Consider the following 14,654-nt stretch of genomic DNA (forward strand, 5'->3'; position numbering starts at 1 on the left):
GCCTCACACTTCAGGCCAGCCAGGGTCATCCGTTTTCCAACAGATATAAAAATAATCCCAGCTGTTTAAGACATCTGGTGAGCAAGCTAGCAGAACTGTTTAAACTACTCACTGTGTTGCAAATGAACAATTAGAAGAGATCACCAAGCTCTAAGGCTGCACAGCTATCGAGGATATCATCTAAAAACACTGCTTTCCTTCAGCTGGTTTGGAAACCACTGTGCAACTATTTCCCTTCCAGAGTCCTCAAATAGCTCATACAAAAAAGTCTATGCAAAAGGAGAGAAAATGATCTTATGACTGTCCACAAAAGCAGAGTATTTTAGAAGTCAACATATATGTGTTTTATTTTTCACATAAACAGTTTTGTATTTATTCTTAACAAACTTAACAAAAGCACGCTAAAAAGTATTGTCCCAAAGCAAAATTGCTGCTTGGTTATGATCCTTAGATTATAGAGAAGATGGATTCTGCTTGTTGCATTTCTGTTCTGACCACAGTTACTGTTCCAAGAAGGAATGATTTTTATCCTACTTTGCATTTTCACCATTGTGTTTGTGTCCTATGATTACATTAATTTGGTATCAATTCTATAGTTTTTCTCAGAAGACTAAATCATCAGAATTTAGATATGCTGTTATACATTGTTACTTCGATTATTTGAAAGATTAGGTGGGTAGTTTAATTTTTCCATAAAGGTTATTGATACGATAAGTGGTTAATAGTCAAATAGTTACCTATTAAAATAACTAAATGTTGAAATAACTTATCACAAAATAGACATTTCTCCTTCACATTTTCCAATAGAATGCAGAAGGCATTACTTACCATTAAGCATGCATATTCTCAAGAGTGTAATAAAAAGAAAGGAGGTGTCTCCATAGGAGTCAAGCCCATCAGTGTAATTCTAAAAGTCAGAAATGGGTGCACAATTATGTACACTTCAAGATTTTACTTGCTATGAAAGATTTATTTTGGAAGCACCGGATTTTTTAAAGACAGGACAAGGGGCTCTAGGGGAGAAGCACAACTCATCAAGGAGAGATGCTTCCAGATGTCACACTTGTAGAAGGCACCCTTCCTGGTATACACTAAAATCCCATTTTTAAAGGCTGACTGCAGGAATTATTGAAATTCATTTCTTCATGCTGATGCATTCGGGCCTTCCTGTGATGCCAGTGTTTTAAATGCAGCCCACAGAGACCAAACCGCATGGAACCCAAGCTGTGGTAAAATGCTACTGATGGCAGCATTTTTCTTTTCTGATTTATACCCCTGTCTCACATTTAAATTATTTAAAGTTTTATTAGAACAGGTCAAGCTGCAAAGGGCAAAAACATTTGAAAATAATATGAAGCCAACGCAGCCTATGCTCCAGAGGGCATGGATTCTAGTCTTTGTTCACATATTTTATCAATTTTTTTTTTTAATTTTTACAACCTTTTGACCTGTGTTTAATTTTTGTCTTCCAATTCTAGAGGTGAGAGAAAGCCAAAAATAGATCTTTTCAGGACCTGTGTTGCCGCTATTCCCCGACTGCTTCCTGATGGGATGTCCAAACTTGAACTCATTGACTTGCTGGCTAGGTAAGGGAGAGCCATAGTGAACACTATCCGAACAAAATTGATTTTAATCCTCTGTCATGATACCTGAAAAGATAAAATAAAAAGTGTAACTACAATTGACAAATATTTACTGAATGAGATATTATTGTAGGTGTTATGGTATGGGCAGGAAGGAATAAGGAAATTTTTTTTTTATTTTACCTATGTTCAAGGGCTTTAAAATCCAATGTAGAAGTGAATATATAAACACACAAGGTAAGTAACAGCCCAAAGTCTGCCACTGTGCAAATGAACAGCACAAAAAGTGCAATACGTGAGTTCAGTGGGGAGAGGGATTACTATGGACTAAGGAAGACAGCAAGTAAGTCCTAGAAAGTGGAACTTGAATTCAGAAAGGTAAAGGGAATGGCGTGAGCAAAAGCACAGAGGTGGATCCAGATGGGTCTGGCTGGAGAAGAGGCTCAGTCAGGATCAATTCCCAGTCTGAGGCCTGCAGGACTTCAGGGGACCAAGAAGGAATGTAACAGGACCCTAAACGAGTTTTAGTCCAGTACTGCAGACAGCAGCCCGAATTCTTATGTTTATCATCCCCTCCATCCTCCGTAAGAAAGCACAGTCCAACTGGAACCTTAAATGTATTTGTTTTGTATGAAATTATCTAATTATCCTTTAGTAAGCTTAGTTATCTCATGTTGATCTGAAGCTCGAGATGACAGTGATACATGCCTTAATTTAAAAATCAGAAGTGACTTATTACCCAGATGCAATTTGGAAGACAAAATCATTAGATACATGGGGTGCATGGATTGAAGAAGAACAAAAGTTATCATTGGTTTGGAAAAAAGAAAAAGAAAAAGAAGTTTAGAAACCCAAAGATGAAAGAAAATAGAAAGAAATACAACTGGAAAGGTAGATTTTCAGCTCATCTTAACTACTTGCTGAGGCATTCGGACTGATAAAGTTTCAAGCAGGAGAATAATGTGATAAAAAATGTCCATGTGGGCTGTTTAATCTGACCATGGTGGAGCAAAGGAAAGCTGGGAGAAGGATAGCAGACATTCACGCTGACCAAATGAAAGATGCATTATGCACAACCTAGTTTACCATATTCTCTCGCCTTTTGGGAGCACGCTTTCCATCACCTGCCAAATACATCACCTAAGCTCACCTGGTGGCCTCCTGGTTACTGTGGCCATGGGCCTCTCTTCCATGGACAGCTAGTTTGGGCCCCTCTGTTGGCCACCTCTCGCTATCAAGGAATAGCACCTACTGCCCTCCCCGTTCCTCTGCACTCCACGTGTGGACACAGCCACCCCCATTCTTCTTCCTGGCACCACTAGCACAAGGACGATGCTGGATGTGACGGTTTCCTGATGGTCCATTACCTACAAAACCACGATTTCAAGCACCGGTGCTCGTTGACCAAAGCCTTCCACCCTTCCAGCTGCCGATGTCACCCACCTCCATAACCTGTTTCTGCTGTCAGCAGCAGTCTTCGGGGCGTGGGTCCTTCTCTCCTCCAGTCCTTGCTCAGGACATCTTTTTGAGGCCCAGCAACCAGAATGTGAGTGACGAGCACATCCACTGGAAGCAGGGGAGCAGAGGGAAAAAGGAAAACATAAGCCTGGATCAGAATCAGTTTTCTAGTTCTGGATGAGGAGAAGACTCAAGGAGGGACGAAGGGTGGATTTCGAGAGAATAATAAGTATGATGATTTGAAAGGGGGGGAGGCTGAGGAAAAAGAGACTAAGACTGTAAGGGTCCCCCATACTAATGCTGCGTCTCCTAGGACAAGAGCAGAGGCTGAATAAAGAGACACTGTGAGACAAGCGCCAGAGCTACCTGGAAACACAAAGGAGTGGCTGCCAGATTGCCGCAGACAGCAGGGAAGAGGGCAGCATGGCAAGCAGATGGACAGCGTTTCCCCAGAGGACGGGTGGCCGAGTGGAAAGGCCTCTCTCCGCCACACCGTGAACCTGCAGAGGAGAAGGGCCCAGCATCCAAGAGACAGGAGGAAGCAGGACAAGAGAATGAGAAGAAACTGACTCATCTAGAAAGCCTGAGCTTTGTATCCTGCTCTGCCATTTTACTACCTGTGTGATCTAGACAATAATTTAGCCTGTCTTTTTCCCTTGGTGGAATTTTGGTAAAGTTGGAATGAGACTGCCTACCTCCTAGGACTGTTGAGAGGGCTAAGGAAGGCGTTTGCACTGTGTGGTTCATCAGAGGGAAGAGGCATCTGCAGGGAAAAGACAGCTATCGGTTAAATTAAAGTGGAAGGAAAGTTCACTTTATTCAATAAAGATCTAATTGGTGATTATGTCCACTGAGGCCTCGAAAATACTAAGTTTTTGAATGGCGTGCAGTGTTCTGGTAAAGTCTCTAGTGCCATTTAGCTGTGAGTCCATGCGGGAGACGCCTACCTCTGGAATCACCCTGAAAGCCCAGTCCAGGGCCGCCTGCGTGTGCAGAATGTGGCACCGGGCGCATCGGGAGGGAAGCCCGTCACACGTGGTTGGAATGCCAGTGCTGTTCATAGTGGTGCATCCTGTTTGTTATTATGTGCATGTTTACGGAGCCCAAAGCAAGGGATGCTATTTTTTTAATGAGGTAACAGAACAACTAAATATTCCTGAAAGTTTAAGTCTCAGGGAGAAATCAAGAAAATGACTGAACTGATATGGGAAACCCATGAAGAGACCTTTTTCATCAGCTTCAAAGAGACAAGAGGCCATTCCCCAGAGGGAAGGTAGAGCTCGCCACCTGCACACTGAGTCCTACTAACCTGGGAGAAAGTGAACACTTCAATCTCCTCGAGAGGGTCCGAGGACAAAAGTGAAGAAATTCGATAGCGATTGAGGACTTCTCGTGTGGGGAAGTCACTTTATACCCCCGTAGTGCAGTCGTGTTTGGATTAAGTTGACTTGAGACTACACACGGCCTAGCCAGAGAGGGGCGAGACCTTTTATTCCAGACACTTCACAGCCACATCCATGGCACATTTTTACTTGAAAATGTGGTTTTCTTCATAGTTGGTAAAATAAGAACAGTGTTCACGCAGACTCCCTGTCCCCCGTCCCTCTCAGCTCAGTTCCCCATAAGGAGGGTTAAGGATGTGCCCCGCATAACTGCCCCCAGACCCTTTCCTAGCATTTTCAGTAATGACTAAATACCACCGACAGCCGGTCCTCAGACTGTCATTATTAGTGTGCTGAACGTGACAATGGTGTATGGAAAGAAGCTGACAGAACCCCTTCTCCAAGCTACTAAACTTCTGATTTGATTGTATATGTATTGCTCAGCCAGCTCATAACGGCCCAGTGTGAGGGATCTTTCCATGTGGGCCCCATGGAAGCTGCACAGGCTTTCCTGACATCCTGGTAAGACCCCTGGGGGTACTTCCTTCCCACCCTCTGCAGAGTCTGCCCTGCTAGGCTGTCTGGGTCCCTGAGGGTTCTGCACACAGAAGGAGGAGCTCACTTCTTTCTGCGGCAATTGCTATCTTTTCTCTCTCACTCCCCTCCCAGATATTTCCTGCTCTATCCTTTGCCCACAGGAAGGACCTTTCCCCCAGCAGTCCACAGGCTCCTGTCCTTCGTCACTTTCCGCAGTACCATTTGTGCACTAAAGGTTTGCCATTCAAGATTTACCCTCCCCTTTCAAAAATTTGACTTTATTAATATGATACCTACCTCGTAGGGTTGTAAGAAATAAACAGTGCATATAAATAACTTAGCATGGTGCCTAATGCACCGTAAGCTCTCAGCCAGTGTTAGTTATTTTTTGTAGGTATCTTCACATTTGAAGAACATATACCATGCTATATAATGCATTTCATATACAGTATGTTAGGTAAGCTGGGCACATATTCATTGCTATTTTTAGACAATGAGATTGAACTTCAGAAGCATAAAGCTGGTTGCCCAAATTTATAGACTTTTTCTGAAGCCACGTGTCATTGGTTTTATGAAAAATAAGAAACGTATTTTATGCAATATTTTATAATTTGTGGAAATTTATTAGGTAATGGCTACACGATTCCACCATCTTTTGTGGTTTCTGAAAAATATTAAACATTTATTCTGCTTTCACTTTCCAGCATATGTCTGTATTGTGGAAAGCGGTTAGCTATTTTGAGTAGCTGAAAGAGAATTCATCTCTATTGTATATATTGCCTCAATAATTCAGTTAATCATATTTCTTTCTTTTAATTGAGATTCAGTTCAAAGCACCGTAAATAGATGGGAGTCCATTCTTTAATACTCTCCAAAAAGATATTTCTAGCATATCTGGTGAACTACTCTGATAGTTAACAGTCTACCCATCAACAAGCTCCTACTTTTGGAAATCCTTGGCGGCGGGGCTCCACTTTGGAACTGTTTATTCCTCCGCTGCCCTTATGGGGGAGCAAGTTCCTTACCTCTTCCAAATAACCTCTTGTTTATCTTGCCATAGTTTAGAGGAGAATGTTTCTCCTAATTGATGTTTCCTTGTGGACATGATTTGTGACTTTGAAATCACCCCCTTTTCACTCATGTGTCTCCGTGCAACAAAATTATTAACAGCTACCAAGCCAATTCCATCAGAATCTGAAGCTCACTTTTACGAAAGTGTTTTCCATTAAGAGTCATTTGTCTGACCAAGAAGGTGGCTTTATCCAAGTTCTATTTTTTTTTTCCCATTTTACGTGTCCTTCATTATTCAGCAACACCCTTGTCTGAGCTTCACGTGCCCTTGCAGTCATGGCACCGCTTGCTCTCGATCACTGCAGACAGAGCCCCAAGACTGTTGGCAGCAAGCACCCGTGGCCTGAGCAGGGTGCAGCCACGTGTTTGCTCACTGACCTGAGCAATGAGAGTCATGCCAGGCCCAGGCAGTGCTCCCGATCCCAGCTACCTGAGAAGGACAGCTGCCTTAGATGTTGGCAATATATGTTTCTTTCAGTATGTTTTACTCTTACATCCCTGTGGAGGCCTTTTAAGCCCTGGTGGTTTTCCTTGTGTGTAACCATGTACCTGAGACTCCATTTCAGGCTACTGAGAACTGGATCACCTTCTCAGAAATTTTGCCTTAGTTCCCCAAGCTAGTCAAACTCCTTCACAAGTTGCTTTCTCCTAAAATCTCTCTGTTCTCTTTCAATTGTTGCCGCCAAACTCTCCCAAAGGACAGTTTTTATTAGTAGTAGTACTATAATTGCAGCTGTTTGTTTTGCAGGGAAGACCTGTTCTTTCTTTTCCAGTCCAGTCTGGTTTACTAGGACTGCTGTAACATAGTGCCACAAAATGGGTGGCTTAAACATCAGAAATCCTCTCACAAGTATGGAGGCTGGAAGCCCAAGATCAAGATGTCATCAGGCACGCTTCCTTCTGAGGACTATGAGAGAGAGTCTATTCCATGCCTCTCACCTAGCCTCTGGTGGTTTGCTGGCAATCTTTGGCAGTATTTGGCTTATAGAATCATCACCCTGATCTCTGCCTTCATCTTCACATGGTGTTATCCCTATATACTTGTCTATCTACAAAAGTCCCCTTCTTATAAGGACACCAGTCGTACTGGATTAAGGGCCCACTTCACTTCTGTATGACGTCATCCTAACCTAGCTAATTGCAGCTTCAGTGACCCCATTTCCAAATAAGATCATATTCTGGCCTGGCATGGTGGCTCACACCTGTAATCCTAGCACTCTGGGAGGCTGAGGCGGGAGGATCGCTTGAGGTCAGGAGTTTGAGACCAAATAAGGACATATTCTAAGGAACTGGGGATTAGGACATCAACATATGAATTTTGTAGGTGACATGATGCAGCCCATAACAGTGACCAATATTGTTACCATCAGTTAACAGTATTTAATGCCTGCAATTCCTGTTTATTATGCTATTACCTGTCCTAAAAGCAGTGATTTGTTTTCTACGGAAGCTTATTTTCTAAGGACCATGACCAGACATAAATGTAGTAAATAGGGATAATAAGCATAAGATGGGAAACTGGCTTCAAGGGCTTGTCATAAACTAGTGTTTTCAAACCTGGGGCTGCCAAAATGACTCAAAGCTGCTTGGGGAGTGAAGAGGAGTTTCCTTCCGAAATGGGCAGGCTTCAGGCCTTTAAGCAGAGACGCTCAGATTTTATGTGTTATGTATTGGAGATTGTAGTAGTCAAGGTTTTCCAGAGAGAAACAGAAACAATAGGATGTTTATAGAGAGAAAGAGATCTATTATAAGGAATTAGCTCACGTGATTATGGAGGCTGGCAAGTCCAGAATCTGCATGGTGGGCCAGGAGGCTGGGGACCCAGGAGAGCCAATGCTGCCATTCCAGCCCAAACACCAAAAGGCTGGAGATTCATAAGGGCCAAGTTTGCCGTTTGAATCCAAACAGTGTGCTGTAGAACCAGGAAGAACCGGTGTTGCAGATGAAGTGTAAAGGCTGGAGAACTCTCTCCATCTTTTGTTTTAGTCAGGCCTTCAACTGATTCAATGAGACCCATCCACAATATAGAGAGTGATCGGATTTACTCAAAGTCCACCAATTTAAATGCTAATCCCATCTAAAAACACCCTCTCAGAAACACCCAGGATAAGGTCTGACCATTTATCTGGGTACCATGGCCAACAAGTTGACATATAAAATTATCCATCAAAGACCTCTACATAAAATGTTGTTCGAAAAAACGGAACTGCTACTGATGGAAATAAAAAGAAAGTTTGAAAACTACTGCCTTAGACAATCCTTGATGGGAAGCTCAGGTTAAAGGCCTCTCAGTTAAAGGCCTCTTTCAGCAACTATCATCTACTTACAAACTATAGTTTTAATTGCATAAGATGTTCCTGAAGAATCAGCTTAGATCTTCCTTCTTGGCATCTCTGCATACTTTACATGCTTTTGAGACAGGAGATATATTCCCCGGCTCAGTGTAAATCTGTAAACGAAAGGCTCTTTGTCTGGTTTATATTGTCAAATTTGGACCGATTGGTTTACTTCATGCTTTAGAGAATAAGAAAGGAATTTTATTATCAATCTTTTGAAATACTACCTGTTCAATAGTGTATAACTGGGGCAACTCATACCACACTTGTTTTGTGAAGAATATTTTGGATTAATGATTAGAAGTTGTGGATTGAAATCCTGGCTCTTCCCTTATTAGCCAAATGACTTTGAGCAAATTCCTTTACCATTCTGGGCCATAATTTCTTCTTCTACTTGTTGGGAATAATATCTAATATCTCCCCTGTTTGTAGGAGTCCCCCATTGACTCAGCCACATTCTTCTCTAACACCGAACATCTCCAGACTACTGAGCCCTACAAACTCTATCTTCTAAATATCTTTGGTCTCCATCTGTCCTTGACTTACTGTATTTCTTTGCCTTGGATCAGGCCCTAAGACTTGTTGCTTATGTCATTGTAATGACTTTAGCTGTTCTCTACCCTCTTTCTTCTCCAAGGCACCCTTCCTATTCCTGCCTGACTCTCTTTGCTGAAATGTGAATCTAATCATGTTTCTTCCCTTATAACTTTCAGAATAAAGTTCATTTTCTTCTAATAATAATAGCTAACTTTTACTGAGTGCTTACTGCATGCTCAGTGTGGTGCTAAACACTGTGCATGGACCATCTCAATGAACCTCCCAACACGTTTATGGGATGCAGTTACAGTTCGTATCCCCATTTAACCAATGAGGGATCTGAGGTTTAGAGAGATTAAGTAACTAGCCCACAGTCATGTAGCTAATAAGTAACAGGGGCAAGACACTAATCCAAGCATTCTGATTCCAGAGCACACACTCTGAACCCCTTCCCTACTGCATTGCCTCCCTGGACGGCCCGCAGATCCTTCAACGAGTGGCCCTCTTCCCTGTCCAACACTGTCCCATACCTTGCAATAGACACAGCCACTCTGAACTCCATATCCTCATGCTGTACACAGTGGGTACAGTGCCTGACTCTTAGGAGGGTCTCAAAAGTATTTGTTTATTAAATAAATTAATGAAAGAATTTACAAAGCATTTTGTTAATTATAAGTCTCCATACCAATGTTAAAATTTAATATTATCGTAAATATGCTGAAATTCTTCAGTTGACTAACTCAGAATTTCTTGACCTTGGCATTATCAACATCTTGGGCCAGATAGTTTTTTGTCGTAGGGAGTTGCCCTGTGCTTTGTAGGATGTTTAGCAGTGTCCCTGGCCTCTACCCACTAAAGAGATGCCAGTACCACACCCCAGGCTGTGCAGCCAAAAATGTCTCCAGACATTGCCAAATATTCCCTGAGGAACAAAACCAATTTAGGACCACTGGCCTAACTCTCATTGCTCATTTTTCCTGAACTTCTGGATGAGTTCTTTAGCTTCTCTAGTATTCAGATTTCTCATGCTTAAAAATAGGGTTTGATACTAATTTATTCTGTAGTCAGCAATGTATTAAAATTTATTCATATACAGTACAGCTAAATGCAGTGTGGTATCTTGGATTGCATTCTGAATCAGGAAAAGGACATTAGTGGAAAACTGGTGAAATCCAACTAAAGTCTGTCGTTTAGATAATAGCTTTGTACCAATGTTAAGTTCCTAGTTTTGAAAGTGTACCATGGTTATATAAGATGTTAATGGTTATATAAGAGGCTGGGTGAAAGCTATATGGAAACTCCTTGTATTATCTTTGCAACTCTTCAGTAAATCTAAAATTAAAAGTTTTTTAAAAATATTCATTTAAGTCATGCACCAAGCAAAAAGTAAGTGAGACCCATTTTTCAGACACAAGTAGAAGCAGAGACCTATATATGTTCCTTCTTAGCTCTGGAAGAATTGTTCCTGAAGTAAATTATTTTATTGTCTTTTATTCATTTCACAGACTCTCCATTCATATGGATGATGAACTGCGACATATTGCACAAAATTCCCTTCAGGGTTTGCTTGTTGACTTCTCAGACTGGAGAGAAGATGTGCTGTTTGGCTTTACCAACTTCTTGCTGCGGGAAGTAAATGACATGCATCACACACTCCTCGATTCGTCCCTGAAGTTGCTGCTGCAGCTGCTCACTCAGTGGAAACTGGTCATACAAACACAAGGAAAAGTCTACGAGCAAGCCAACAAAATCAGAAATTCAGAGGTGATGTTCACACTCTCCCCACCAATTGGTATTTTTTTATGTTCTTCACATGTGAATGAGTGGCAGCCCAGAGAACCTCTGGAGTTTGCACTTCCAGCCACTGAAGAACTTGCTCCTTGGTGGTGACCCTTAGTTCTTCCACAAGCATAAATTGTCAACAAGAAACTCAGGGCATGATACACCATATCAGGTTAGATTTGTTAACATCAATAAGGTTTACAGAGTAGAAATTTTTTTTTTCAGAGAATTATCACAAATCTTTTTGTAAAAGCAAACGATTATAGGCCAGGGAGTTAGAGCTAGGTGTGGATATGGTTATATAAAAGTTAACTGTCCATTAGTTATTTAAGGCAACAACATATTGGTTGCTTTGTCTAATACCCACAGAGAAGACGGTGCAGTCTGTGGTTTCCTTGTCCTGTCAGGCCTCAGTCCTGAATGGTAAAAATTGTTAACATTTTGGAGAACATGTTGAGGCAGAGTGTTTTCTAGGAGAAGCTGGGCAGTGGTGACTTGACATTGGCAATGAGAGGATGGAGAAGGGGGTCTGGCTGGAAAGGAGCACAACTGGGAATCTGGGGACCTTGGAGGTACAGGGCAATAGCGTCTGTGGGAAGAGCTGGGATCCCAGAGGGGCTGACCTCAGAGATGATGTTCAGCCCCCTGCTCCTTCCTTGCGTTCCACCCATGCCCACAGATGATAAGTAGAAAAACAAGGATTATATATGCTTGTAAAAGGAAAAAGGAAACGAAGGTAGAATCTGCCCTGTTGTCTGGCTTGCTTTTGCTTTAGGTTCATTTGGTTGTGGTTAAGGGACTTTCAGAACCCATCGCAGAAATGTGCAAAACCTAAATTAGAATCTAACAGGCAAACAAGTAAGCGAGACTGGATAGAAAGTAAATGTTTGAACATTTGATTTAATAGTATCCAAAAATCTATAGAGAATTTAAGTGAAAACAAATTAGGCTACTATGATTGTATATATGGTATAATCCCATATGGTATAATGAAAGCAGTTTTGTTTTTATTAATATTAATAGCCTTCGAAAAGTTATTTTTCATCAGCAGTAACAGATGGTTGATGGTATTCCAAAGCAACAATTGATCTGAAAACCAAAAAGGGATCTAGGTTTCATGAATAATAATGAATTCATAGACATGTCTGGTTCTAAGCCATTGCCATTTATTTTAATATTACAATGTCAAATGTTCCACAAGACGCACATATAAAGAGTATTTCTTCTTCTTTCATTGTTATTTTGCTGAACATAGAATGTCATTCTTACTGCCTAACAGCTAATTCCCAATGGCTCAAGCCACAGAATTCAGTCGGAACGAGGTCCCCACTGCAGTGTCCTCCATGCTGTAGAAGGGTTTGCTCTGGTTTTACTCTGCAGTTTCCAAGTGGCCACACGTAAACTATCCGTCTTAATACTCAAGGAAATTCGAGCTTTGTTTCTTGCCCTGGGTCAGCCTGAGGTATGGATTATTCTTCTGAATTTTCCAATTCATTTCTTCCAACTGTTTTGAAATGTAGATTAAAAACTACAAATAATGCACTCCTGTTTTATGTACTTGTGTGTCACACATGATGTCAACACATAATTTTGATTCAGTTTGGGGATTTTAATTATGTAATAGCATTCTTGATCTGCTAGAGATAAGTCATATTTTCTGAGAGTATTAGAAAAGACCACTCCTGGTATCTAGGGGTTGCTGCTTTGATAAGAAGTGAAGAATTTTGAGATTAATTTAGATTATGGATCATTTCCTTCATAGTGTTCAGCACACTAATTATATCTAATTAAGAAGATATCATTACATTTATGTTAGAGAATGAACTTGAAAAAAATAATGCATCCCATTTAAAATGATCAAGGTACCAAACAGTCTGGATAACTGAAAGTTATTTAATCCTGGTTATGGTGGAAAAATGGCATCAAAAGAAACATGTCCTCCTGAGATGGGAGAAGGAAGCCAATTATTAAGCGTGATCAACACCAGCTAACCTCCCACGCTTGGTTAAGCACCGTACACCCTGGTTCAGATGTTACTGCTCATGGTCTGCTGGCACAGGTGGCCAAACCCTATGCATGAGCTGGAGAGAGAAAAAACAGCTTTTAATTTAGTCACATACTTCTTTAGAAAATTGCCACTTTCCATGTTTTTCTTTTAAATCATTAGTCTTGGATTTATGATACTCAATACAGTCACTGTTTTTACAAAATATTTTCAAGCTCATCACAGTCCTTTCTGTTCACATTCTATAGACAGCTTTCTGATATATTTCAGGGCCACATCTCTGGCATATGGTAAATGGATCTTTAAGACATGCTATGCTTTAGCAAGACTCATTAAGTTTCTAATTATGAGACTAATTATAATAATAGTTGCCGTGTATGTGTCAGGCACTGTGCTGAATGTTTTACCCATATTATGTCATTTAACCCTTATAACAACCTAAAAATTGATTTTGTTATTATCCCAACTTACAGATACTGAGACTGAGGTTTAGAGAAGTTAAATGCCTTACTCTAAATCAACAGCTAGGATGTGACAGAGCCAGAAGTCAGAGCCATATGTTATACATATATGTGCCTCTCATGCCTCATGTTCTTAACTTCCGTCAACCAGATTGTGCCAGGGATGTTCTCATATGTTGCTTTCTTTGACCAGCTGCAACTTTCTTTAAACCATTCTCATTCACACATGAATACAGGCATTCCAAGGCTTTCCTCTAAGGCTTCTAAGCAAATAATTTTTATGTTTCCAAGTTTCTCTATAATAAGAGATGACAAACATATACATATTCACTTATATATTAATATTATTCATGTAGAAGAATTTTCAATAAGAAGAAACCCTCTCTTATGCCCTTTCCAATTTGCTTCTTTTATGAAATGGCTGTGAACCCCGTAAATACCACAAAGAGTATGTGGTCAGTCTTTAGTTTCTTTGGAACTAAAATTCAATCATAGTCATCAATTTATCAGTTAATTTAACAGACCAGTGACTTCAAATAAGTAGTATTTTAATGGCCTGGCAAAGCATGTTCTTGTGGGGTTTTCATTCCTTGAAATTAACAACAATATGAACCCTTTGGTGAATAATGTATGTCACTGGTATTTAGATTCTCATGTACATGTATGAGTCTTTGAAATTCAAGGATATGTCTTTTCAGTACAATGTGAAATTGGAGCTCTAATTATCTTCCACTAAACTTGGAAGACAGAGCTCAGAACCACAGGGAATTTTACTCACTGCCTTTCGCCATCTGGGCACTCACTTTTCTGTGAGAAAACCCATATCGCTATCTCACATGCTGTTCTGCTTCATGTACCAGACAGAGGTGGCGGGGTGGGTGGGAAGGATTCACTTTCCCATGGAGAGTAATCACCTCCCCTTTGTACAGGACGACGACAGGCCCATGATTGATGTCATGGATCAGCTAAGTTCTTCCATTCTCGAAAGTTTTATTCACGTAGCAGTTTCGGATTCAGTAAGTATACATTTGATTCTGATTGCTAGTGGCTCTTGATATAAGCTCTGGACCTATCTGAAAGAGAGAGTCAAAGAAAAATTGTATGGAGGAATTTGGGCATTTATGTCAGCTTAATAAAGTGACCCAAAGGTACTTATAAAAAAAAAAAAGACTAGTTTTTCAAATGCTAGCTTAGGAGACAGATAAATTTCAAACAAAATTGGAGTCTTAGGAATATATATATTTTACAAACTGCAATTTCAAGAATTGTTCAAGATTCTTAAAGAAAATTAATTCACCTTATTCATTCCCCTTAAGACTTAATATTGTACTTTTACTTAACTTCTATTTGTGTGGCTGCTTTATAGTGTGCAAGATGCTTTCACATTTGTTATCTTATTTGACCCTTACAGTTATCGAAACTCAAAAATATTAAGGGGCAAGTCCACAAAAGGAAAGTGTTATAGCCGGGATTGACCTGTTTGGACTCTGAATCTAGGAGAG

The 14,654-nt window shown here is 40.6% G+C and overlaps 1 protein-coding gene across 1 annotated transcript in view; it reads left to right on the plus strand.

The window, feature by feature from the left end:
- FRY (furry homolog (Drosophila)) overlaps nt 1-14,654 on the plus strand; it is a 315,457-nt gene that overhangs the window by 196,098 nt on the left and 104,705 nt on the right. The window contains exons 17-20 of the mRNA XM_012642124.1: nt 1,479-1,586; nt 10,410-10,668; nt 11,966-12,148; nt 14,082-14,168. Of these exons, the coding sequence (XP_012497578.1) occupies nt 1,479-1,586; nt 10,410-10,668; nt 11,966-12,148; nt 14,082-14,168 (637 nt within the window). The remainder of the gene's footprint in view (nt 1-1,478; nt 1,587-10,409; nt 10,669-11,965; nt 12,149-14,081; nt 14,169-14,654) is intronic.

The sequence above is a fragment of the Propithecus coquereli genome, unplaced genomic scaffold (genome assembly GCF_000956105.1).
Source record: "Propithecus coquereli isolate 6110/MARCELLA unplaced genomic scaffold, Pcoq_1.0 Scaffold175, whole genome shotgun sequence".
NCBI classification, from domain to species: domain Eukaryota; kingdom Metazoa; phylum Chordata; class Mammalia; order Primates; family Indriidae; genus Propithecus; species Propithecus coquereli.